At 43.0% G+C, this 27,316-nt stretch overlaps 1 protein-coding gene across 3 annotated transcripts; it reads left to right on the top strand.

Moving 5' to 3' along the window:
* Positions 1–9: 9 nt before the first annotated feature.
* Positions 10–25,951, top strand: NAB1 (NGFI-A binding protein 1). Of its 3 annotated transcripts, none has more exons than XM_063399890.1 (8): positions 10–311; positions 5,476–6,309; positions 12,003–12,136; positions 13,001–13,052; positions 18,696–18,806; positions 21,094–21,235; positions 22,456–22,581; positions 23,709–25,951. In XM_063399890.1, exons 2-8 carry the CDS (start codon positions 5,491–5,493, stop codon positions 23,798–23,800), a joined length of 1,476 nt encoding a protein of 491 aa, XP_063255960.1. In that variant the 5' UTR covers positions 10–311; positions 5,476–5,490; the 3' UTR covers positions 23,801–25,951. The 3 variants fall into 3 exon arrangements, with proteins under 3 accessions (XP_063255960.1, XP_063255958.1, XP_063255959.1); XM_063399888.1 differs by having other exon boundaries at positions 11–311; positions 22,456–22,605; XM_063399889.1 differs by lacking the exon at positions 10–311 and adding an exon at positions 541–823 and having other exon boundaries at positions 22,456–22,605.
* The last annotated feature ends 1,365 nt before the right edge of the window (positions 25,952–27,316 follow it).

Below are 27,316 nucleotides of genomic sequence, written 5' to 3'. Positions count from 1 at the left end.
CCTCCTCTCCTCTCCCCTCCCCTCCCCTCTCCTCCTCTCCTCCCTTCCCTCCCTGCCGCCCGCTCGGCCCCCGCGCACGGCGAAGGCGCGGCCGCGACGAGGCGAGGTGCGGCGGGGCGGCCGCGCGCCCCCCCGGCGGCGGCGGCAGCGAGGCGGTGGCGGGGACAGGCTCGCCCACCCGCCCCGTCGATGGGAAAGGAGGAGCCTGGGAGGGGGGGCCGCGGGCAGGAACTTCGGCGGGGCTGAGTCTGCGGCCCCGGGACGGCACCGAGGGGAGCCCCGGGCAGCCGGCGGCGGCGGCCAGCTGCAGAGTACGTGCGGGGCGGCCGGGGGGCGCGGGCAGCGCGGCCGCGGGGCACGGCCGGAAGGAGCGGGCGGGTCGTGCGTGGGTGATTCCCGGAGAAATCCGGCGCGGGGGGGACGGGGGAGTGGGAGGAAAGTGCAGGAGCGTCCCCGCCGTGTGCGCCGCGGGGCGGGGGGGCCGCGGGGCGGGGGCGGCGGGCGGGACGGCGCGGCCGGGCCGGGCGGAGGCGGCGCCCCGGCGGCGGCCGCTCCGGCGGGGTCCCGGGCAGGGGCGGCGAGACAGCGGCGGCCCCCGGGCTCTGCGGGGCCGTGCCCCTCCACGGCGCGGACGCGAGGGGCTGTGCGGGCGCGGCGGCGCCCCGCGGGGCAGCCCCGACGTTGAAGGCGCCCCGGGGAGGTTCCTGTCACCGGGCTCGGCGGCCGCGAACTTTGTGCGGGGACCGCAGCCCCCCGTCCGTGCCTGCGGTGTGGGTTTTCTTGCCGTGGGCTCCATCCCGCCGTGCGGGACCCTGCTCTGGAGGTATTTGTGCGCTCGTCTCGTCCTTACGCGAGGGTGTTTGTGCACGTTTCAAGTTTCTCATTAGTTGCGGCGAGGTGCGGGTTTGTACGTAAACGCGGAGCTCACTCATCGGCTGTATTTTGGCACATCTCAGAGCTAGACAAGACTAATTTGCGAAGTCTCTCTTCTGCAGCTACATGTAATTTTCTCCTCCTGCTAAAAGTCCTTTGGAAACGCTGCAGAAATGTAATGAATATGCAAAGCAGCCAGCTCTCAAACCCAAACCCAGTTTGTCTTCAGAGACTTTTCAAAACGCCCAAAGTGATCAAGATACATTATGAAATAATCACTTTTGCCTAAAATACAGGGATGTGATGTTTCACACTTTCTCCTTGTATTCCTAATTTAATTGGTGACAGCTCAATTAGAATTCTTCACCTGAAGTAAAATCTCTACAATCGGTTAGAGTTCCTCGGTTGCTTTTACTTCCAGTGCAGCCTTAAAAAGCAGGAAAGCCGCTCGGGAAGCCTTTGTCCCATGCATACGTCCCACAGCTCCCGAATTTCTCCCGGTGCTTCACCCACATCCACCGCCTGCCTGCTTCAGCCGCGCATCTTCCTGCCAGCTCCGGGAAGCGAGCGGCTCCGAGCGGGCACGGAACCGGTGTTTGCCCGTGCTAATGATGCTGAGCGGGGCTGCCTCTCCCGCTTGGTAGAGGGAGCAGGAATAGGTTGTGATTCCTGCACTGGCTGTTTACGAATATTTAAGAGCGCTCTGTGGTGTCTCTGTGGTTTTTGTTTTCCTTTTCCCCAGGAGTTATGTATGTGGTCAGAGTTAAGGTGACAGCCAGCGTTTGGAGAGGAGGGCATGGCGTGTGGGGTGATGGGCTGTGGATGTGAATGAGGTAATGTGGAAAATCAGAATGCATGGTTGTGGGTTGCAAAGGCTGAGTGAAAATCTAACTTGTGATTTCCTGGTTCTCCCGTGGCTATAACTGTATGCAGCCCTGCGTGTATTTTAAACAGCTTTGTCTGCTGTGGGGAGTTTTCCTGCTTCTTTCTTTGTTCTACATGTGAAAAATGTAAGAGACGGCTGCCCTTGCCTCTGTGTTCTGACACCACTGGTATGGACAACAAGCAAAGAAGGGGAGAAGTAGCAGCTCAAGTGCCGCGGCTGTGTTCATTTATTCCTGTAGACCTCCCCGTGCCAGCTTTGCAGTCCTGCCTCTTGCTGGAAAAAGGGTTTGCAGTTGTGTTAGCTGTACCTACTCACTCCGGAGGCTGTGATCGTTCTGACTGGCTTCTTAGGATTTGCCAGAGGACATGACCAGACTGTTACTCCTGAACCAGGTTGGTTTGGGATCACAGATGAGACAACCTGAGACTTCCCAAGCGGGCTGCAGAAGAGGGGGATCATGCATGGTGCCTCAGGGTCTTATCCAAGATGCTCCTCCTGGTGAGGAGCTGACAGAAGTGTCCTGGCTGTGAACTCTCCCTGCGTCTTCTCGTTGTGTAACCTCTTCTTGTGCTTACCTTTTGCCCCAAAAGCACAGTCCCCAGTGCATTAAGAAATGAGACAAGTGGTGGAAAGCAGTATTTCAGGTCTCTTAGATACAGCTTAAAGGTCACCTGAAAGATGTGGGGCGCCGAGACTTGAGTGGGTGTGCTAAGGCTTTGCGTGGCCGGCAGGGTGAGCAGAGGCAGCAGCAGCACCAGGTGTCCTTTGGGTTAACAATCTCCTCGGGTTCAGGCAGTGCTGTGCTGCTTTTTCAGCAGTCCTTGCTTGTTGCTTGCTCTCTTCCTAAGCCTCATCTTACTCTTGCAGGTGGACTAGTGTAGCTGCTTCCCTTTGTAGGCTGTGAGCAGGGACAAACCAGGGACCACACTGATCCTGTTTGGAGAAGCAGCGTAGCTGGCGGCGGGAGAGGTTGTCTCGGAAAGGGGAGGGAGCCTTATCCTTGTTAAAGTGTAGAAATAACTTGGGATGGCGTTGAAGTGAGTGCTGGAGGAACTCTGTTAAATGCAAGGAGAAAAGAGGTTAAAAGGAGGAGTGTTTGAAAATGCCTTCTCTGCAGAAATCGGTGGCAGTTGTACATGGAAAAACTGCTTGGCCCTCTCAGGAGTTACTGTACTAAATTTGAAAAACAGAGTGGGTCTTTAAAGTATGAAACAAAGGGATTTCAGTCTTGCTTTAAATGCAAATCTCAATGCAGTCTGAACCGTGGACTCGCTGCTGACGCCTCCATAGTACATATTAATCCAGTTTTATCTGTCATGAGGAGATTTGTTGATTAGAAGCCTCTAGGTAAAGACTGCTCGTGGACTGGTGCTGCTCTTCCAGCCTGTGGGCTGGAAAAATGAGTTCAGTTCCGTGCCTTGCCTGGAGCTCTTGGGCTGTGTGTAATTTCACTGCCACTGTCCTCCCAAGATTCAATTTAGCTCTCTGCAAAAAGTTCATTTATGTAGATTTATGTAGATTTTGTGCTAAGATGAATAGCTTTCTGAGGAAATTGACCTTCTTTTAAAAGTTATATAAGTTAATTTGTGGTATTGATGGTGAAAAGCCAGCATCATTTGAAATGAGAGGGTAGGAACAGTTCACTGAAATGCCACTAAACCATAAGCTGTTAATTTTGTTTGTCTTGACAAAGTTTGTCAAGAATAGGAGGATTTTTCAAAGAAATTCAGTGAAATAATGACACTTAAAGACAGTGAATTCTGTGCCCTGTAAAGGGATACCTTTAAGTGATTTTCCTAATTTTCCTTGTTTTTTCTTGTATCTTTGAGTGTAGACAGTACTTGATTGATTTTCTTCAGTTAACTGCAGAAAGCCAAACTGTGTTTCTAAAACACGTAGCTCTTTAATGTTTACAGTTTCACCCTGAATTCCAAAGTGTGTAGTTTATTAGCTCTTAAGCTCACCAGCAGCTCCTTGAGGTAGCTGCTCAAATCTAAACTGCTGTTACTGCACCTTCTGCTTTACACATACTGGCACACGCATCAGGAATATGTTCAGCTGGTGCTTTGGGAGTTTTGTATGTTTTGGGTCTTTTTTACTTTTTTTCCCCTGGGCTCCATCTCTCTTCCTGAAGAGATTGACTGTAGGAATCCTGTTGCTGCCACATACGTTTCTGGAAAGTTTCTGTTGACCTCCTGATTTTATTTTTCTCTAGTAGAGTTAAATCAGAAGTTTGCAGCAAAACCCTGGTCTTCGAGATGCCTCCTGAATAGAAGTTGGGCTCTGCTTGTTTTATCTGTATGTTTGACTTGCTGAAGAAAAGGCTCATATTGTGAAAAAAACCACAAAAATACCCAAACCATTTTTCTACAATATTTTTCGTATTTTACAGTATGCAAAAGCACACACTGTAAAAATAATTTCTCTCTTGAGTTTTACTTTTGGTAACCAATCTCCCAGTGCCCCATAGCAAATGTATTTTCTTGCATTGCAGTTTTGGAGGAAGGGGAGTTGCACAGTATTAAAATACTTTTTCCCCAAAGTGTGCACATCTTTCTGTAGGTTGTTTCTTAGGTTTCTGTGTTGTTTTTTAGGTTACTACTGTGTGTTTTTTTAAGTCCAGTGTGATAGTAGAGCCAGAACAACGTTAGCAGACCTGCTCGATGTTTTAGTTCTGTTACTTTCCCAACTAACTATAAATTACATGCTTTAGACCTTATTGATTGGTGGTTTAACGTAATACAGTAAAACTGGAAATTATCTGCTTGTGGCTGTGAAAGCCACCGTAGAGTGAAGAGGTGTGTGTGAGAGATCTTAGAATTCTCTGAGGAGATCATTAGTTGTAGTATAACTGGATAAAGGGTTTATGAAGTTGAAACTTGTGCAGATGTTTTTCCTGCCACGGTGGGGGCTGAGATCTGTCTGTTGGGAGCCTTTAAGCACCATTGCTATATTGCTGAGTGGTATTTCATGTCTCAAGTGTCAATGACAGGCAGCCTTGTTAGCAAATGAAACAGGCAGGTGAATTCAACTGAGGTTTTTAAACTATATATGTTGGAATCCATCAGTGTTTTTGCTTTGTCTGCAGCTATTGCTGCCATAATTAAGATCAGCGGAGGCATTGGATCCTGTTTATGTGGAACAGGTAAAACGGTAGAAATACTTGGTTCTTAAACACTTACTGACCCAGCTTCATTAATCCTCTGGGGTTCTGTAAAGCACTTTTCTTCTTTGCTTTCCTTTTACAGTCCTCCACACTTTCTATGGGGGAAAATGATGCGGCAATCAAGAAGAATTGAAACTGATGAGATTTTTTTTCTTCAGGGAATCGAGTACTCTGTAATTCTTCAGAATGTGTTTTGTGATCATTTTGATCTTAAGATATAAGAGAGAATCGAGTAGAAGCTGTGAGCGATATTAGCTGACATTCTTGGGAACAAACATGAAGTAGGAATGTTGAAAAAAAGGAGGCTTTGTGTTTGAATCATCTTTTTTGTATAGGTACATCACAACTATCTGCTGATTTGGGTTTTTTCAAAAATTCTTCCATTAGGATAACAAGTCAAATATTAGAGCTTTTGCCCCTTACTCATTTCTGTGGGTGTTCTTGTAATGAGAGAAAGCAATGCTGTCCTTGTGGAAAGATGGGCAGTGGACAGCGCATCTGGACGTCGGTGCTTTGGTGCTCATCGTCTCCCTGTTCTTACTGTTTGCAGGTTCTGTCATCCGTGATGGCGTCAGCTCTGCCCAGAACCCTCGGAGAATTGCAGCTGTATCGAATACTACAAAAAGCAAATCTCTTATTCTACTTCGATGCCTTCATCCAGCAGGGTGGTGATGATGTCCAGCAGCTCTGTGAAGCAGGGGAAGAGGAGTTTTTGGAGATAATGGCTCTCGTAGGCATGGCCAGCAAGCCACTTCATGTCCGACGGCTGCAGAAGGCGTTGAGGGACTGGGTCACAAACCCTGGCCTTTTTAACCAGCCTCTCACCTCCCTGCCAGTCAGCAGCATTCCAATATATAAGCTGCCGGAGGGGTCTCCAGCGTGGCTGGGGATATCCTGCAGCAGTTACGAAAGGAACAGCAGCACCAGAGAGCCTCACCTGAAGATTCCGAAATGTGCTGCCACGACGTGCGTGCAGAGCGTGGGCACGAGCAAATCTGATGTGGTGGGGAGCTTGTCGCTGCAGGGCAGCAGCGAGCCCAGACTCTGGCAGGGACACCACACCACAGAGAGTGAGCACAGCCTTTCCCCCGCTGACCTTGGCTCTCCGGCCTCACCAAAGGAAAACAGCGAGACCCTGGATGCTGCTGCTGCTCTGTCGGTTGCTGAATGTGTAGAACGTATGGTTCCCTCCCTGCCCAAAAGTGACTCCAATGAAGTCAAGGAGTTACTGAAAACAAATAAGAAACTGGCAAAGATGATTGGTCACATCTTTGAGATGAGTGACGATGACCCTCACAAAGAGGAGGAGATCAGGAAGTACAGTGCAATATATGGCAGGTTTGACTCGAAAAGAAAGGATGGCAAGCATCTCACCCTCCATGAGGTAAAACATCTTGAGTGGAACTGGGCTTGCTCCCCTACTCCTACACCTTTGACAAGAGGTGTTTACAGGGTATACTTCTTGCATGGGCTCTTCTTGCTGAGCGATGAGAGTTGTGTGTTGAGTGCTGTAGGCCGTCCTGGCCTGACATGGCAGTCTCAGGTGCAGCACAGGTCTCTGGTGCGTGGGTGTGTGTGCGTGGTGATCTCGACCCGGTGTCAGCAGACTGCTCCGTCGCTGGTGTGGTCTGTCAGACAGAAGGTTTAGAAAATGTGGCACTGAAATAGCAACCAGTATTGCACTGAGCATGGCTTTGGGGATTCTAAGGATTTAGTACATTCTTAAAGATGTCCTGTCGTGATATTTCCTTGCAGCTTTGAGAGTAGACTTGTTTGGAAGATCAGTAACTAAAATTGCTTGTGTCTGATGTGGTTGCTACCCTCTGCTGTCTTCCCTCACCTCAAGACTCTGCTCTGTAGCTTATGCACTTGAGATAAAAAGCATTCTATCAACGAGGTCCCTAAACTCAGTGGCTTGGATTTTTGTTTTTTGTTTGTTTGAATTGGGATGAAGCTCAGTTACACAACCTGTGGGGTTTTTTGGGCATAGTGCTCTTAAGCCTGTCAAGTGATGTGCGGGCTGTGTGAGGAGGAAAGGAAAGCACTGTCTCCAGTATTGATGGGTGGTTGCAATCTGAATGTTTGTCTTTTAATCCCCGAGTAGCATCTCTTCCCTCTTGTCTTTGAAAGTCCCTATGGGCCTCCCTTGCTCCTCTTGTGGCATTCCTGAGGCTCACACTGCATGTGTTGTAATGCAATAGGTGTGTCTGTGTGGGGAGTAGTTTCCTAGTGCCAAAAAACTGTACAAGAGGAGAACAAACATTAATTCAAAGCTGTGCCAGAACACTGTTGATATGAATGCTGCATCAGCATTTTCACAGTTAACAGTGATTGCAAAATTTCAGTTGGATTTAAAATTTGGCATGTAAGGCTTAGTTCCCAAAAGGAAAGGCAGTGTTTATGTTACAGGAGTGCCAAAAAAACTGTACTGGCTTTAGCCTTTTTTCGCTTCAAGAAGTTTTGTAGGTGTGTGATCCATACCATTAAGACTGAGCTCTCTTTGTGCTTCTGAGTAGAAGGGCAGAAGGAAACAAGGCATATTTCTTTACATTTTTGTTTACATATTTACATTTATAAGGCAACTGCACATCACCGGCAGTGACTTGACAAGGGCTTTCACTGCAGACTGGGGAGACACTTCCGCAGTAGTCAGCCACATTCCTACCACACAGTTCTAGTTGTGCATCTTACACTTACATGCTCCATTGCTTTATGTCAAACACTTACAATCTGTGAATTCATCCACTGTACAAGACGAGATCTCATCTTACTCCCCTGACCCTGTGGAAGTCTCCCTCGTAACAGAGCAAGTTGTGTGTGAGATGGAGGCAGGACCTGAAAGGATTAGTTGTGTAGATGCCCTGTGTACATGGCTGCAGATTGAGGATTCAGAGACAGGTGGTTCTCCACACCTGAGGATGGAGGCAGTCAAGGTGTACAAGTGTGTGGCTGTGTGCTTTCACAGCTTCTCTCTGGGGTAGTGACGGCAGGGAATGCTCTGAAATCTGGGCAGACTACTTGTAGGATAATTTTCTGCCATCCAGCAGTGTACTGGAAGGTGGGCTCCAGGGTTCGTGTAGGCTCAGAAGTGGCTCTGCAAAACTTGGGAAATGAACCCTGGGGTAGTAATTGAAGGAGCGGGATAGCAATGAACTGGAAGAAAGGACAACTGCTCTCTCTTGTTCATTTTTTTTAGTATTGCACTACAGATCTTTACTACATCATTGTAAAACCACGTTTAAAAATGGAATGAGAGCATGGTTTGGCTTTAGGAAATATTTCTATCACTATTGTGATTAAGGGCACAAGATCAAAGGAGTCTGTGGTTGACTTATGCCTCACTTACGCATGTGGGGCCTCACTGAACTTGATGGGAAATGCACACATGCAGGCAAGAAGAATTTGCTTGTAATTAGTTTACTGTTGGTTTAAAGAGGCTGGTTTTCACAAAGTTTTGTCTTGAACAGTTTTGTCTTCATTTTCTGTTTAAGGCAGAAGATAAATAGTGGCAATGAGGCCATTTTCTTTTGTTTAAAATCTGCTAAACCAGAGTTTGCCTTTCGTAAACTCAGCCTCCTTGTGTTTTTGGTTCTGATGGCTTAAGCAGTTTGCTACTCAGAAGGAAGGACCTTAAACAACTAAGGAGGTAAGTTTCTGCAGGTCCAGGGACTGTTCTGCACGTGTTAATACATTCCAGAGCTGTCATTTTGCCTCACAGTTCAAGGTTTCTCCTTGCAGCTGGCAAGGAACAGCTGAATAAACTTCACTGTGAATTGAAAGAGCTTAAGTAGTGGTTAGCTTTTTAATGTAAAGATTAGGATATCTCTGGCTCCTCAAGCACAGAGGAGTTGCATGCAAATGAAGATCGAACCTGGTGGAATTATCAGTGGTGAATTAGTGAGAATTTTTTGTTTCAGTATGAGCACTGAAGTGCCTCAGAAGGCTGGAGCAGCCGTTAGAGCTGTAGACACTGAGCTGGTTTGGAAGTGTGTGTTCCTGGTAGGAGTATTTGCATAAAGCATTAATCTGACATAAAGTCTTTCGAAGGCATTCCAAAACTAATAAACATGCTGTCCTTAATCCATCCCATTTTTTCAGTATTACACAGCTTTTCAAACACAGAGAGCACTTAATGTTTAGAGTTGGACTGGAGGAGGGATGAGTACAAGGCATGCCCTTGAACTCAGTGACCCCTGCGAGTTTGAGTCAGATTTGTCATTTGCATTTTGATATTTCAGTGCTTGTCTCAGTACCTATAAAACAGAAGAAAAAAACAGTTCAGTGGTATTAGAAAAACAAGCAATGAATTTTGTCTAGCTTGGTCTCTTCCTTTTCTTTTGCTGACTCAGCAAAACAATAGGGCTTGGTATTTAATTATGTGGTTTCTAGTGGGGGTATCTGTGAACCCCATCAGATGGAAGTATACCCATCCCTCTCCTGTATGGTGCTGTGCTGCTCCATATCCTTAATGCTTCCAGCAAGCTGATTCTTTATTTTTAGGCATGCAATGCTTTGTATCTGCAGTATTATGCCTCCTGAAAAGGCAGGAAGCCATGATGCACTTCAATTCAGTAAGTCTGAATGTGACCTGAAAGAGAAACCAGGAAAAACAAGCAAATAAACATTTGGCTTTTCTCACATATTAGGATAAACAGCATTTGCCTACAGCTACCAGAAGCATTTTCAGTCATTTCAGCTCTTTGCAACCTTTCAGCACTTGGAGGGATAAAAAATATCTCAAATTATTTTGTAGGCATTAGCCATATTATTCATCCTTGGCAAAGTAATAGCTATCAGTGTTACAGAAATTAATGCCTGCTTTGGATGGTAATTCTTTTAATTGGTGTTGTATTAATCTTACATTGTATCTTTTTCCCCTCTGTGTTTTTTTTTTCTGAAAAAACAGATGTTGTAGAACAACTGTTCCTGTCTAAGGGGCAGTTGTTTTTTTAGTACCTTGTATTGCAGGAACATAGTAACCTGTTTCTGCCCTTGTACATCTGATCTCTGTGAGATTTGAGGGTTTTGTCTGTACAGAGACTAAAGGATCAGGCAACATACCTAGTTCGCCTGTTAAAAACAAGTTTGTGCTCTGATTAACATTTAGGTACCATTGGAAGTGCCCTGTTGAGATCAGAGGTTTTTAGGCTAAACACAGGAAAAATTGCTTCTGAAATATTAGGAGCAACAGTTCTGTGTGAGGCTTTACTAGAAATACTGCACAGGCACAGGCTGCTGAGAGAAGGATCTCAGATCTTGATACACCTTTTTTGTTTTTTCAACCTTCCTGGAGATGTTGTGTTGGAGGAAATAAATTTTTGATAGTTCAGATGCCACCAAGCCCTGTGGCAAAGGAAGGTGTGGTTCATGTCGTGTAACAGCTCCCATCCTTCAGGGATGGAGCGTGCAGCGATGTGGGTGAGCTGCTGGCCTCTGGTGACACACAGTAACCCTGTGGTGTGGCAGACAGCAGGGTGGAGGGCGAGTCCTGGGCCTTCTCCCAGGTGACAGCCTGTAGCTGCAGAGCTGCCGGTGTGTGGAGCAGCGGGGTGGGCGTCCGAGGTTGCACGTGTGCTGCGCTGCCTGCGCGGCCGCTGCTGCACGGAGGGTCAGGGATGGCACATCTCCATCCACCATGGGTGTGCTGACTGCTGTGCAAACCGAGGGTCAGGGATGGCACATCTCCATCCAGCATGGGTGTGCTGACTGTGCCATGCAAACCGAGGGTCAGGGATGGCACATCTCCATCCAGCATGGGTGTGCTGACTGTGCCATGCAAACCGAGGGTCAGGGATGGCACATCTCCATCCACCATGGGTGTGCTGACTGTGCCATGCAAACCGAGGGTCAGGGATGGCACATCTCCATCCACCATGGGTGTGCTGACTGTGCCATGCAAACCGAGGGTCAGGGATGGCACATCTCCATCCACCATGGGTGTGCTGACTGCCGTGCAAACTGAGCTGCTCTGGGGTATTCACCAGCCTGGCACAGATACAGACTGTACCGGTGACAGGAGCTCCAAAGCAGCGGTGCTCCTTTGCCAGAAGCCAAGCCTGTTCAAAGCAGCTTAATTTCTAAAAGTAAAAGAGTAGAAAGAGTTATGGGCACTTGGTAAAAACACCTGTAGTATTCTGTTGGCCTCTTGCTGTTATGCCTCATTACAAGTTCTGGCTGTTTTTCAGCTGAGAAGAAAGTGAGAAAGCCTCTTCAAGCCCTGCTTCCTGTGGAAGGAGCTTGGAATAGCCTGTCCAGCACCTCCATTTGTGTCTCTCATAGCATTAATAATGTTGTGTCCATAGTGCTGACCACAGGCTTCTCAGACAGCCGTATTTTTAAGCTGATATAATTCATGACTGTATCACAACTTCCTATAGGCTTCTGAAGAGCAGTGCAAAACCATTTTGAGCCTCAATTTCAGGCTTTTTTTCCCCCCTCTTCTTTATGAATCTTTTGCCAGCAGCAGAGGCACTAGAAATGTGTCCTGGCAGGCTCAGGAAAACATCCTTGAAACAAGTTACATTTGATTCATGTCTGAAGATAGTCTTCACAAACATGAGGGTGAGAAACATAGCTAAAAAAAGTTTAATCGTTTCTTAAACCATCACCTTCTACAGAATTTATTCTGTATTCACCAGGGAAAGCCATCTGTACCCACACTGTCAGGGTGGTTGGTGTTTTTTTTTTTCCCCAAGTCCTGGGCATATTGCGTTTATAAAAATAGTATTCCCTGTAAGCCAGGCTTTGGGAGCCAAACACTGTGAACGTTCAGAGCTACTGTTTTATGCTGAGATTTAATTAATGCTGGGATGAAGCAAAAGCAGTGCACATTGAGACACTCTTACAATTCTGTTTTACTTTATGCACCAACTACATTCATATCTTTCCTCTTCCCTAAGGCTTACCTGGTTTAGTAAAGGCTATAAATAAACTGAAGAAACCCTCCAGGGTTTAATGTACAATTATAGATAATTTTACTTGCGATCAAAATTCTTTATTATTTTAGTAGAACTACTTTTACAAGCACAGTAGGTGCAAGTGTGCCAAATGCTGAGTGCCTGTTTGTTTGACTTGCAGCTAACAGTTAACGAAGCAGCTGCCCAGCTGTGTGTGAAGGATAACGCCTTGCTGACCAGGAGGGATGAGCTCTTCGCACTGGCCCGGCAAATCTCTCGGGAGGTCACCTACAAGTACACCTACAGGACCACCAAGTAAGGCTTTCATTAGCTCAGAGGGACTTTACTTTCAGGGAACTAAGTGATAGCATTTCTTCTGAAGTACTAGAGATACTTTCTTCTCGCTCGTCAAGCCACGTTAGTAAAATGCTCTTGTGAGGAAAGGAGGGAAATGCTATTTGAGTCCTGAAGCTTTTAAACTTGTAAGATTCAGCTGTCTTGAATTACCTTTTTACTTGCTCTCTGGTTTTCCAAGTATTTTGAGGCTAGTGCATATTAAGAGGCATCTGAGAGGCATTTGAGGCATTAGTGTGTTTTGAGGTAAATGTAAATTGGCAGAATAGCCAGAGATGCTCAGTGCATCAATTTCCTTTTTCCATATACAGACTTGGCTTGTTAGCCAAAAAGATAAGGTCACAGGGAGTGGCTTACAAGCTTGCTTTAAAGGCACTGAAGCTGAGTCCTAAATTCAGTTGTTACTGTTCTGTCAGATGAACTGCTGTTATGAAACGGTGACAAAGGCTTAGCAGCTTGTAAATACAATTTAAACCTTAGCATTAGTAAGTATGATTGAATGTCTTGCTACTTTCCTTTGATTTTTAAATGTTGATTCCATTGCCTGTAATGTAATATCCTTTCCAAGGGCATTTCTGTAGTTCTCTGTTCTTTCCTTCCTCTTTGGAAGGAAGAATCCATTATCTTGATGCTTCTGAAAACAACACAAAATGCTTGTGTTCCTCTATACTTGAATGACTTTCACTGCCATGTCAAAGTGAACTGGAGGCTTTTTTTGTGCATCACTAGTTCTTCCCTGATCTTTTTCCTTGAATCCTTTTCATTATTATTGATGGTTGGGGTTAATGTGCTGTTTACTGATCATATGTATGTCTTCTCTTGTAGATCTAAATGTGGAGAAAGGGATGAGCTGTCACCAAAGAGAATCAAGATAGAGGTACAGTAATGTGACTCCTGTATTTTGACCTGTGCATGCTAAAATTCAGTTTTGTTTTGAAGGGATCTGTCTTAAGGAAATTTGTCAGAAAAACATTTGATAGACAGTTGATGAGTATGAGAGAGAGAGGGTGGGAGAACATCACCACTGTCTCTGTGAATGTAAGTGCTTGATGGAGAAACCTGTAGGAGCAGGGGTAAAGAGTAGGATTTGTTTAATGGTAAAGATACTCTCAGTGTTTTGCACTCAAGAGTGAGTAGGAGGGAAGGAATGGGACTGACTGACTTCCTGTGGTGGAATGAGCTCGAGCACTGTAGGAAATGACTTCCCATAAGGCCTGCTGCTTTTCAGTCAGCATGAATTTGCCTCATTCACTGCAGTCAGCTGTTGATCATGTCCAAAATACAGAGTTCTGGATAAGGACTGATGGCAGAATATTAGCCATCTCTGACTGTGCCATAAATTAGGACACTGATCATATTGAAAAGTCAAAAACTAACTAAAAGCCATATATCTCAACACAAAAGGTTGTGCCTGTAGATACTAATTTACACGTTTTTGTAATGAGTTTTGTGTCAAATGTGTGTATGCACGGCTAATGTATAAACTTGCACAAGATGTTGCTTAGGGAGGTGCTGGGAATTTCTTATTAAGAATGCAGGAGCAGCATGTATGTAGTTTAACTTTTTCTTCAGTTACCACTGCTGGAAGGTAAATCTGAGGCCTTTTTGAAGTTATTTTTAACAAAAAACAAAACAAACAAACAAAAAACCCCCACAAAAACAACAACAAAAAAACAACCAAACAAACAAAAAAAAAGTAAAATATACATATATCTATATACCTCATAAGAATAGTAGATCTTTCTTTTTAATTTTAAATTTAAATCTTTCTTTTTATCTTTCTTTCTTTCTTTTTATCTTTTTCTTTCTTTAAATCTTTCTTTATCTTTCTTTTAAATCTTTCTTTTTAATTTTAAATTTAATTTAATTTTCAAACAAATTACTCTTTCACTCTTACGTGGGTATCTAATTTATCCTTAGCATTGTGGGTGTTTTTTATTGTACTGTCTACTTGAAAAGGTGGAGCTTAAATGTGTGTTAGAACATGAGCTAGACCTGAGCTAGATTTGTATGTGACACAGATAGGTGATGTATTCTCTAACTGTAGAGGAAAATTGCAACACATTCGGAAATGTGTTTCTCATATGCAGCGTATTCTGTGATAAATGAATCACAGTAAGTGTGTAGTAAGGCTTTAATTTTTTTCTCAGTACTGCAATGCCTTCACCTGTACAAAGGGTTTCCTGTGAGGCAAACCCTGGTGAGAGCAGTTAGTTTTGAAAAGGCAATTTTGACCAGGTATAGAGGAGATAAATTTATTAAGTTCCATCAGCCCATATACAATTGTAGTTTTGAGCTTACGTACAGCAAAATGAACATGTGGATTCACTGGTAGCTTTGATCAGTCAGTAATGTCGTTTATGTGTGTCAGGATTTGCTTTTGACCTGTGCTTGTTGTTTGAGCCACAAAAAAGAGCAGGGAAAAGCTGCATTAAATGATTTTATCCAGCTTCAGCATTATCAGCCTTGACCAACGTGTTGCAGGATGGTTGCTTGAGTCTCCTCTCTTTCGTTAAGTCCAGCCCTAATTTATAAAAGCTGCCACTCCTCTACTTGAAGTAGTATTTCAATGACTTAGATTTCAGCATTAGGAAGTTTTTCCTTCATTCAGTAATAATTGATGATGAGCAAGTGTCTAAAATGGCACACTGCAAGGGAGGTGCTGTTTTTTACAGGATTTTCATTGAAAGAAAGTGTAAAATTAAAACCCTGAAAAATACAAGCTGAAACACAAGGTTTTCTGGAGTGCAGGAAATCTGGACAGCCTTAGGGGATGTATATTCTCCTATTTTCTTCACGGTGAAATCATAAGAAGGCCTGCTTCTTTTATACCCTTTATAGTTCAATAATCCTGAGAAAGGATGTTGGCTCGGTTCTTGTTTTATCTAAAACTACCAGTTATATTTTAAAATGCTTGTGAAAATTTCATGTCTTAATTGTACAAATGACTATTTCAGAAATAAGTCATGTTTCCAAAAGAAGAAATTGAAAATTAAATTAAATCTTTATTCTGATAGCATAGCATTATTAATTTTGAAATTACCTATATTGTTATCAGTAGAAATGTCTTTTTTCCTCATGACTTTGGGAGTCTTCTAAGGAGGAGTAAAGCATTACTTCAGTGCATTTTAAATTTGAGGTACTCTGTAAATTTTGGGCTTTACTTCAATGAAATGTAAAAAAGATGCAGTATGACATAGATGATTGCTGTTTTGGGTTCCTGGTGCTTGCATTTTTAAAAAAAATGTTAAAATTCCTCTTTTTAGTAATATGTTCAGGGATATTTTTGGTTTTGTTTTGGTTTGGGTTTTTTTGGAAAGGTGAAAGTAAAAAGGAAAATGGTAGCAAATGCAGATTTTTCCTTCTGTTCTGGGTAAGAATTCCTTACACTGTTTTTGAAGTTGTAATGCTTCATTGTGGATCTGTTCTCTATCATGAAAATACAGAAAGGACCTGAACATGGGGTATATTTTCTGTTGTTATAAGTAGCTCTTTTCTGGTTTTCTTTTTTTTCTTTTTTCTTTTTTTTTTTTTAATTTGAGAAGAGTCATTTTGCATTTCTCTTTTAAGGCTGAACTCTGTATTTTGATTCACCATTCCTTTAACTATTAGTCATTAATGTCTCTGTGAAGCGTGGCCTAAAATTACTAGGGCTTCAATTTGGAAAGACTTCACAGCCTGTTTGCATAGTGTAAAAGATTACTTAAAAAAAAGATGAGTTAATTTCCTGAAACATGATAACACTTAAAAAAGCCTCCAGAGAGGCTCTGAAGGTCATCCTTGAGCAGAGCCAGCAGAGCTGTGTGTGCAAGCTGCAGCATTGTCAATCTGCAGCCACATTGTAAATCTATCCTTTTCACGAATATGAACCTCACACAAGCATTACAAAGAAACAATGTGCCATGAATTACACCAAATTACCTGTAAAAGCCTTTCTCTTCCCCTGTGAGCTCTCCCCCTCTTATTCATTGAGTGGGTGGGTGAGCTGTGGGAGTGAAGTGTAAGGAGGAGAAGGGGAAAAAAACTCCAGGCAAGTGACAGACTAAAGGTGTGGAGGGAGTGGAGTGAATTGGTATTTGGGAGCAGATGATAAAAAGGGGGCTGTGGTTCCTAAATCCGCCCTGGACAAAGAGCAGGACAGGTGAATAGGGATGCAAATGGCACATCCTCCTGCAGAGCAAGGATCTCTCCTGCTTAGGTGTTGTGCGGAGGGGGCACCCCTTATTTTGTCATCTGCTGTGACTCAGTGCCAGCACCACTCAAAGCAGTGAGCTGTTGTGGCACCAGCTTAGAAAGCAAAACAAGTCACAGGTACATCAGGCACAAGTGGAGCAAGAGGCTGCTCATCACTATTGGTGTTGATGAAGATCCCCCTCAGAGTCTGCATGAACAGCCAAGAGAGGAAAATAATGAGAATTTTTAAAAATATTCTTGCTCTCTGTAGTCTAAAGAAATTATTTTGTGTGTCTGTGTCTCCATTCATCTGAACAAGAGGGGTGGGAAGAGCTTTCAAAAACTCATTTCCCAAAGCTCCGTGGGAGTCAGGGGGGCACAGGCACGGAGACCTGAGCAGAGGCTGCAAGGAAGTGCCTTCCCTTCGTGCCAGTAGGGGTGGAGGAAGAGGAGAGAAAAGCCCCACCTCCACTATTTCTGAGAAGGCTGAAAAGAAAACCGAAGTGTGGGATTTGTGTTTTTCACAAAAACAGCAAAAGCAGTAGAAGCTACTGTTTTCATAGGAAAAATGTCATTAGAGGGAGCAAAAAAGCACATGTGGGACTGGGAACATCTGCTGCACAAAACTGCTTGGAAAACAACTGAGCAGCAGCATGGCAGAACAAAAATGCTGCAGTGCATGCAGGAGGACCTGCAGGCATCCAGGGGGCAGAGCAGGTTGGTGCTTGGCCCAGCGTGCTCCTCATCCAATGAGGCACTGGGGACAGGCAGCAGTGGGAAGGGGCTCCAGGAGGGTAATCCACCTCCGGATGCGTCATCCTCCGGGAGTTACCTGCCTGACTGAGGGGGCACTGACACAGCAACAGGCAGCCAGACCCACCTTTGGGAGACAGCCTTCAGTTCTGTATAGGCAGGTGATCACAAGTGTGTTGTGAAGAGCTGTGTTACCTGCTGTGTTGCAAAAATAGGATCCTGAGCGATAGAGTTTTGTGTGTTCAGCTTCTCATCTTCCTACACATAATCATTCTCCTCTCCCAAGCAAATTCAGGTGTTAACTGTGGAAGTGGTCAGTGCACATGGAATTGTGCTGCAAAGCCTTTGTTTCTAGCTCAGGCCAGAGGCTTTGTGCCAGTTAACCTGGCTGTGAAGTTTTTGCATAGATATTGTGTCTGTTTGTTCCGTGAGGGAGTATGTTGGGTGTTTAAAAGCAGTATGCAGCGTTCTGACAGATTTTAAGGTTTTTTCCTAAGCATAAAGAATAGGTTTAGTGGCATTACATTGCACTGAGGTCCTGGCCATCTGCCTTGGGTTAAGACCACTGCTCTGCAGGTCAGTGGGCAGCCTGCCACTGGAGAGAACCTCGTAGTCCTTCCCCTGTGTTTTTTCTGAAAGATCGCTTCTATTTTCCTTGGCTGTAACCCTTTTGTCCATCTATTGTCAAAAATGTAATTACTGACATGTATGTGCCTTAGAATCCACAAGGCAAATATACCTAATTTGGTGAATTTTTGATACCAAGGTCTGCAGAACCTCAGTGACAGATGTCATTGTTCTCAGGTTTGGATCTGTCTTAAGATCTCTGGCTTCCTCTCACATTTTGAGAGCTACCTGTACTGTGCTTTTGTAAACATTTCTGGATGTTCCTCTGATGCATATGAGCTTTCCTTTTATAATACCAGGCTGGATAAACCCCTCATCTTGAACCTTTGCTTCAATGATTATTTTAATGGAGTCTGGCAGACTTTCACAGGATCTTTATTTGCTTTATTGGTACATCTGCAAACTGCAGAAGAGATTTGCATGTTATAAGAATTTCAGACTGGAAGGATTCTTGAATCATGCTTTCCCCATAGTCTATAAATTTTCCACTGTACTTCTGAAATGGTGGTATTTCATTTTGTGATACTAGTGTAGGTTCTATGTGAAATATGCTGAATTTCAGGAGGCTTTTCTCAGTTTCACAAGGTTAGTATATATCCATGACTGCATATAAACTTGACTTCTGAAAAGTGACAGAAACCATAGGCCTAAATCTGCCTGTCAAGGCTGAATGTAAACTAGTTTAATGTCAGTAACGAGGGTAGTCTGGATTCACCTGAAACTGAGAGAGATGAGATTTTCTGTGTCACGTTAGGTGTACAGCAGGGGCTGTGGAGGGGCTGTGTGTGTTTTATGTACAAACTTAAATGAAGTAGATAGCACCAACATGTAAATTGGAGTCCAGAATTTTCACAGAAGTTCAGAAATGTGATTTTTAGGGTTTTTTTTTTCTTCTAAGTGTACAGAGAAGGTGAAGAAAAAATAGTAATATGTCCCTCTTGGTTTGGTTTGTCTTTATGCTCAATAGGATGGTTATCCTGATTTCCAGGACACAGTCCAGACGCTCTATCAGCAAGATAAAATGCCACTTGCTTTGGCTAAAGGGAAGAGTGAAGACCCAACAGCTCTTAATTCCCAGGTAAGCCAACTACGGTACATTGTGAATAATACAGGCTGTGTCTTTGTCCATTGGTTTTGATGTCTTGTTGTTTTGATGACTAAATTAATTCCTATCGGTTTTAAAAGGCTACCTAGCTTAGCTGTGATGGCATCACTCTTAATTTGGGTTCACCTCCCCAAACTGTTCTGTCACTGTACTACAGCTTTGCCCTTGTTAGTTCCAAGGAGGTAAGATGCAGCATAGGAGGCTTGAAAATCTGTGGTTGCCTGTTGGGAGCAAGTAGGGTAGTATTGGTACAGTCTGTGCTGTGTTACTTGCGTTATCTGCTATAAATGGAAAGCTCAAGTTATTGAGCTGAGAGGAATAGAGTAGGCGATCTTGGAGTCCTCACTTCTGACATGTCTTACAAGAAGAAAGGCCAATATGTTTAGGAAATAAGTGAACCTCTGGATCTGAGGGGATAAATTTGCTTCCTAAACAACACCTAGCCTGGTGGAAGCGCGAGGTCTTGAGCAGACAGAAAGCTTTGTATAAATGAAGACAGGTTGCCAGTTCTTTCTTTGTCTTTTCTGTAGTGTAACCCAGCCTTGAGGCAAAATACCCATCTCCTACTGACAGTTCTTGCCAAGGAGGGATTTCATGCTAAGTTACAACAAATTTGTTTTGTATAGCTGATTTGGGCAAATGTAATTACCAAATTTGCACAGAAGATTACATTTAGGGGTTACCTTCCTGTTTTCTGAGAATGGATGTGTTACCCTATCATTTACTTTCTCCTATTCCAAAGTGGTGCTCGGTCATACAGATCCGTGGCAAATGCAATTATGCCACATGTCACAGAATAATTACATGAGCTTATTTTGTATAAAGTTTTTGTTGGTCACTGCTACATAACAATGGACTACAGATTTAATTCAAGCTTAAACATATATGCAACTGTACAGGTTTTTCTGTGGTGATCAGAAGCATCGTTGAAGTTTAAAATTCTAGTTTTATCCTAAGTAAACAACAAGGATGGCATGAATGAGAAATGTTTTATTCTTTTTAAAAATTACTGTATAGTTCAAAAGTTGGTAACAGGAGTGACAGAATAACAAAGTTAAAGCACACTTGAAAGTAAACTGTTTGAAAATAGTTTCTCTTTTTACCTCCCTCCCAAGACCAAGCTGGAGCTATCAGTGTTCTGCAGACCCTGGTGAGCTCTGAGCCAGAGTATGTAAATACTGGCCGTGCCATTATCCTGCTGTGAGGGTCCCCACTGTGCTGGAGAAGCCCAGGTTTGGCTGGTCTGTTACACTGTCACTGTAGTGTAAATTACTGAACTATGCTGAGCAAGCAGCCTTTTGTGGGAGGTCAGGGCTTTCAGCATCTCCATGAAAAGTGAAATGCTCTGCAATGAGTAGACCTCTGTAGCAGTTGAAACAATTACATTATCACCTCAAAGAGAAATTTTTTCCTATCGATTGTACGTGTTAAGTTCGTTCACTTTCTGCTCTTAATGTTCATTGTGTCTCTTCTAAATCAACTTTCTTGACTTGTGATTTTCTTCTTATTTTTGCAAGATGCTTATTTACATTCTCTCAAGAACAAGATTATAGTGAAAGTTAGAATTCTCTTGGCATTAAAGTCAATGACAAACATTCAGACGCCATTTCCTCCCACGTTGCACTGGATTGTTTAGCTCCACTCTCTAGAGGTGTATAGGTCTTGTTCTTCTTCTAGACAGACATTTCACACCTTTATCCCCCACAAACATACTGTCATCCTACACTTTCAGAATGGCAGATTTTTAAGCTTGTGTAGTTCTGTTTCCTAAAATAAAGATTCCAAGATGTCTGGTGAAATCTTGGCATAAGTTTTTAGCAGATGTTGCCATTGCTTTTGGAATACTTTCTGGAATACTTTGTGAAGGCATATATTTGAACAGAGCTCACTGGATAATTAAGACATTCTTTTTTGCTATTCTTGAGATTCTCTTCACGTAACCTGCAGTCCTAAAGTGCAGGAAGTGTTTTTGAAGAAGAGAATTTAATGTTGCATTTCTGCCTAGATGAACTACAACAGCTTGCATTTTAAGTATTCCTGAGTGACTCAGATGTACATTATGAAAATCTCTATGGGTGCAAAAATATTTTGTTTGCTTCATAGTTTTGAAGAAACCGTAAAGCACACATCTGTACATATGAGTCAACAAAAACCACTATCTAGGCTGTTAGTCTTTTCATCTGATTCTGTTTTTCCCCCTGTGTTTTGACTTGCTCTATGTATGTATATAGGGAGAAATCTTTTTTTGTTTTAATTGCAGTCGGAAAAGGTGATGGCAAAACAGATGGAGTTTCTTTGCAACCAGGCAGCGTTAGAGAGACGTCTTTCCACGGGGTGTTACAGGCAGAACTCAGAAGAGCACAGCCCCAATGGCATGTCATTAGATAATGCTGATGGACAAGGTATGGTAGCTCCCAGGCACGGCATTGCTGCCAGCAAAGACATTTGATATTATGCAACCTCTGTCAGTGGTGGTGTTTATCTCATACAGAGCCTTGAGCACTGAATGGACAAGACAAGATCTCTCCCTGCCCTGAAGTGCTTACGGTGTAAATAATGCAATCAGATGTACACTCAGGTTCTGTTTTCTTACTGTCGCGGATTTGTTTGGAAAGCAAACGGCTTTCCCCAGGGATAACGTGGGGAGGGAAGGAGGTTGGGTGCAACTGCTGTTATTGAGAGCAGGACTTTGCTTTAGCTTTATCCTCAGTTTTGAAAACAGAGCAGAGTGTTGCATTTTATTTGTTTTCTTGTTTTGTGGAAATTGAAAATAAAGCAGGTAATATAGTTGGTACCCCTTTATGTTTACCTGTTTGTGCAGTCTAGGAACAAAACCTGAGTAGCTGGCTATGTAAATTACTTAGCACTAAACAGATTCTAATTATGTTCTTAGTAGCTTGTTATTCTTCAAAAAGCTTACAGTTCTGTGGTTCTTTTTGATTTACCAACTGGCTATTCCTTGCCTTGAGTTAATTTTAGGAGTGTTTGTTTTGTTTGAGCATTTCTGTTTGGATCACTTTTTTTACTATTGTAAAGTGAGACACAATGTTACAAACAAAAGAAATACAACTAGAAGTTCTTGTGTCTGTTTCTTAAGTGCTATTTTTTTTAAGGGGATTGAAAAGAAGCAGTAGATGGAGAGCTAAGGGAATCAATACAATTAATTGTACTGTACTTGTGTGTATTGGTCAAGCAATGAGGTACAGAAGTAATCATGAAGAACAGGCGTGTGGATCCAGCTTTCCTTGGTCCAGCAAGCTGCTTTATACCATTTAGCCATTGTGCAGGGGAACTGGAAATCTTCAGGGTCTCAGAGGGATTGTGCAGTGGGAGAGGAAGATTTTTGTATCTCAATAGGATTTTTGAGCAGAATAAAAAGGGTTTTTAAAAAGTAATTAATATATTTTTTTCTCTGGCTGGGTGTCCCTTTCTAACAGTGCTTATGAAGCAGTCTGCAGAGCAGTATATTTACATAAGCCTTGTTTTGCTAGTAAACATCCCTGGAGCAGCTGGAATCTAGGATGCACTTTCACTGACAGAATTAACATGTTTAAGTCTCTACCTGCTTTTTAATGCTGCTTTTCTTTTAATGCATCCATGTTTCCCTGTGAACAACTTGCAGGTGAAAGACCACTGAACCTCCGAGTGCCCAACCTACCAAGCAGACAGATGCAGCACATTTCACTTGATGGAGAGCAGCACGTTGGGAAATCTCTGTGCAGTGATTTGATCCGGCTTTACCCCAGTGGTGAGGCGAAGTCCCAGTCCTCGGGTTAGTGCTGCCCCTGAGAAATCACCCAGCATTTCTATTTTACTGTGATGTCTCTGAGTGAAGCAGCCAGAAAGGCAGGCTGGCATGCATTGTGTGTAACCATGCCATCAAGGCCTTGGAGAAAACTCCAAGGGGAGTGTCCCTTGCTAATCTAAAGTCAGATTAAATATTATTTGGGAAAAATTTAGAGGATGCAGTAACTGGAATCAGATAACCAAGTTATGACACGTGTCTGTCCTTGGTATTGACTCAAATCACTGCTGTTAAATACTTAAACTGCATCACAGTGACAGCAACATGATTATGACATGACTTCATTCTGTATAATAGAATCAGGCTTTTTATTAAAAAGATGTCTTTATTCTGATTTATAAGGACATAGCACTGTTTCTCTGCTGTGAACTGCATGTCATGGAATAAGTATTTTCTGCCTGAGTTTCTCATTCACTGACCTCTGCTTGCTGCCAGTCTTACCATTTACCTCTGCCATTGGGAGAAACTCATTCTGAGTTTGATAGAAGAGAGCAAGAAACGTTTGTGAAATCTCTGTGGATGGTTTCAGTTTAATACTTAGTGCACTGAGATAAAGCCAGGAGTTCTTGAGATTCTTGCAACTTTAGGAGTTATTATAAAGTTTGAAAGATGAGTTTGAAAGATGAAGTGGGAAAAGGTTATTTGAAACACAAATAACAAAAGTAGTTGTGTTGAAGACCAGGCAGAATCTTGTCTTTCCACTTTGGGATGCTGCAGTCTTGGCTCACCTCTTTCGCAGATTGTCCCAATCCCGGTGCTAATTCACTTAGTGAAATCTCTAGTAGGGGGTTTTTACCTGTTCCGTCTCAAAATGCAAGTGCAGAGTGCATCTCCATTAGCCTCTGCTGCCAGAGGGGGTTGAAGTGGATCTGTGATGCTTCCTCTGTGATCACTGTAGTGTAACTGAGGTGATTCTAACGCAGCTGGGTTAAAGCCCAGGAATAGGAGGCAGAATTTATTGTTTCAACCGTTGATATTCATATTATTCTTGGATCTTTTTGTTGATTTAAGAACAAATGTATTTGTTTCCAAGCAGTATTTTAACATCTTTCTTTCTTTTCTCAATGCAGAAGGCCTTGGTATTTTAAAGGATTTTCCTCATTCGGCTTTTAACAACATTGAAAGGAAGGTCATTAAAACAGAACCTGAAGACACAAGATAGTCATTCTGCTCTGGAAAACAATATCATAGGAAAGAATGAAACTTCACAAGAGAGAAAAAACCAGCCTTAATAACCAGTGTTGCCTCATTCACATAAGAGATTTCAATAGCCAAAGCCTAAGAACTGGTACAGTAATCCGTGGAAACAGGAAAGCAGGAGACGCTGCAACTAAAACAGTAATACAGGTGGATAAACATTCCTGTAAAAGTGGTTTTATAACGTGGGAGGATTCACAAATTAATATTGTGGGTCTTCATTATTTAAGAATGTATTATGTATTTGTATAACTTATCAAAGTAAATCTAGATGTCGGGACGTGTATTGAGTCCAGTAGATGTGGCTACAGTTCATTTTACTTGAAATTTCAATGTCTACTTTCAGTGTACCTAGCATAGATATGGTTGTTAAACATTTGAATTAAAAATCATTGGAGAATTAGGAATGCAAACCTCATGACACAATTAACATCAAGTTTGCAACAATATTTGTAGAAAAAGGAAAATGCATACAATATTTCCATGGTTTAAAATGTTATGTGGATATAGCATTTGATAGACCTAGACCCTGATTCTGTATTATAGCAGATGTACTTGACACTTGACTATCGCTACATCACTTCCAATGGTTTCAGCAGCCTTTGTGTAACACACAGCATAATACCTACATACAGGAGTGTGGGAAATGCCAGTTAGAGGATGGAAGGGTCCATATGAGTGGCTCCCATTTCCTCCAGGAAAACTGGGGATTGATGTACCATACAATTACTAAATTTCATTTGGTAGGAAACTCAAGAGACCAAGTAGTATGGACAGGGCTGCAAAAATTGTCATTCAGACCATTATAACTTCTTGGACTTCTCTGTGGATCTTAAAAAAAAAAAAAAAAAAAAGGCATCCCAAGTGTGGCAGAGATGAGATATGGTGCAGGATTTATGCATCGGTGTAAAGGTTGCACTTGATATCCAGAAACCATAAGATTTTTTGGAGGAAAGAGACAAGGAATTGTATTCAGCACATAACTCCTTACTTAGTGCTGTCCAGCCCACATGATCCTATGAATATACTGTATACTGCATACAGTATGCCAATACGTTTCCTTATGTATGTGATTAATTAACATCTGTATTCTTTATTTATTTGACAGTTTTTATTTTTTTGTACATGTTCACTTTTGAAGATGTCATTTTCTCTAAGGAGGAGTAGTTGGCATATAACTTTGGCATTTACCTTGGTGTGTTTGTGTGCATCCATCTTTCCTCTGTGCTGCTTTGCAGTCAGGACAGTTATATGCCTCCATTTCCAAATACAGTTTTTGCTTATGACATGTTCTGGAGGGGAAAGGGAGAACTGAAGAAAGTGAATTACCATGTCAGAGGGTAAACTTCCCTATTCAGGTGTGCACTTCATGTCTGCAGTTTGCTCTGTGTCCTAGGTGTGTATTAACAAATCAGTCAGTCTCTGTTGTACTGAAACACTCAGCAAAATGTGAGCTGAAATGTCTACACTGCAGTCTCTTATCACTGTAAACATATCTAATTATTTTATCACTTGATTTGTGGAACAAAGCTTTATAGTAGAAACACCAGTAAAACAACTTTTTATACTATTAAAATGTTTGGGGTTTTTTTTAAAAAATGTTTTCTTGAACTGTATGGTACTGTTTCACTTACTGAAGTATCTTTAAGCAATGGAGTTCACAGCTTTGCTGTTTAGGCATAAGAGATTGAATGTGTAGTTGTATTTCCTCTTTCCTGTTGTGTGAGTTAGTAGCATGGATGTAGTAGCACAGATGTTTCTTCAGTTTGTAACATTAACCAGTGCCCTGGTTAGTACCTGAGTAGCTTTCATGAGACGTGTATGGAACTTGTTAAAGGACAGCTTAAGGTTTGAACTGTACAGCTTGAGCAATAGAAGGTACCAAGCAGCAAACCTTTAGAGATGCAGGAAACGTTTGGTTTTCTCCAACATCTGACACCATCAAAAGTTGTGTGTGGGTCACAGAAGAAGCTCTTGAACTTGCTGGTCTCTTCAGTTAAAGTGAGAGGAAGGAAAAAGAACTTACTAAGCAGCACGCTGTTTCAGTTGGGTCCAGAATTTATTTTGTGAACACTAATGTATTAAATTTGCTATAAATTAAAGTCTACAACAGTTATATTTTTGAGTTGTAAATATAGTACTTTGTGTCACCACCAGTTGGTTATCTCTAGAGCGATATTTCAGTTTATAGTCCAACAGGCCATTTCAGTCTCAATAAGCTGGAAGCAATTTTTTTAACTGGTTTGCAGCTGTAAGATTTTTTTAATTTTTTTTTTTTTTATCCTGGGGTGGGGGAGGTGGGAGGTACATTCCAAGATTGCACATATGCTTGGTAATAGCAAATACTCAAGCGTTGGTCTTTCCATGACAAAGGTCTTGGTGGACTGCACCCTGGCCAGCCCCTGGAGTCACAGGTAAAGGCTTGCCCTCATCTGCTCGGGAAGGGTTGCTAGATCCAGGGTGCTCTGGATCAAAGGCCAGCCCTGCAAATGATGCCTGTTTTATTCACATGTTTATATTGTTGCTTACAAAATAAAATTCACCGTGAGAACTCTTTAGTTTCCCCAGGGTTTGTCCTTTTTGGTTTTTTTTACTTGTGTTTTCTAAAGGAAGATGTTAATTTTTTGGGGGATGGGGAGGAGGGAGTACCTCAAACTGCAGCTCTCAGTGGAGGAAGCCTTTTCCTGCTCTTGTGGTTGAATCCTCATTTAAGGGTAGCTTCATTATGTGCACAGCCTGCAGGGCTCAGTGTGCTCAGGCAGGAGGGAGGAACTAAAACCCGGGCAGGGTCTGCAGCACTGAGGTACTGAGTTTCCTTCCTACCTCCCGTGTCCCTGCTTTTGCTCAGGTTTACACAGGATTGCAAACAGCACAGAGCTGCTGGATGGGATGCCAGGCATGTGTAAGTGCTCTTTGAGAATGGAGGAGCCTTGGTAATCCACCCTGTTCCAACTTGCTTTCTAAGCAGCAGCCCACATCTCTGCCAGGAGGTTGTTAGGGTGCAGAAGCTGGGAGATGGGGTATAAAAAGGGAAAAGCAGACAAGGGAGCAAGAACATCAAAGTGAAGTCAGGGGCAGGGGGCAGAACCCCTCTACAAGCCTTAAAAACATCCAGATTGCCAAGGTGGCATGAAGTAGGGAGTGGTTTGATGCAGAGATGGAGTCAGAGTAGGTGCGATCCTGCTGCCTTCTCCCAGTCCAGAACAGAGTAAACATGGGAATTCTGAACCAGTGGCTGTGTTTGCTGGCTTTTATCTTGCACTTTAGTGCAATCTTGCCATATTCTGGGAAAACAGAGAAGGGAGCAGCTACACACTCATGTATTGAAGGTACGAGAATGGGGAAGAACATTATTGGTCTGTCAGGCTACCCACAAGTATAACTGGAAACCCTTTAAATGTCTGTTTTTTCTAACCTGATGTAGGCTGAGCAGTGCCTGCCTGCAGTTCAGCAAGAACACGGTGCTGCGAGTGCACTGTTC

The sequence above is a fragment of the Prinia subflava genome, chromosome 6, assembly GCF_021018805.1.
Source record: "Prinia subflava isolate CZ2003 ecotype Zambia chromosome 6, Cam_Psub_1.2, whole genome shotgun sequence".
In the NCBI taxonomy this organism is placed as follows: Eukaryota; Metazoa; Chordata; class Aves; order Passeriformes; family Cisticolidae; genus Prinia; species Prinia subflava.
Note: the sequence above shows the minus strand (reverse complement) of the source record. Positions and strands in the feature narration are given on the sequence as shown.

Coding starts and splice junctions, on each gene's coding strand:
- NAB1 (XM_063399888.1), top strand. CDS start 5,491: ATGGCGTCAGCTCTGCCCAGAACCCTCGGAGAATTGCAGCTGTATCGA. Junction 18,807..21,093: donor CAACAGCTCTTAATTCCCAG/GTAAGCCAACTA, acceptor TTTTAATTGCAG/TCGGAAAAGGTGATGGCAAA. Junction 22,606..23,708: donor GGCGAAGTCCCAGTCCTCGG/GTTAGTGCTGCC, acceptor TTCTCAATGCAG/AAGGCCTTGGTATTTTAAAG.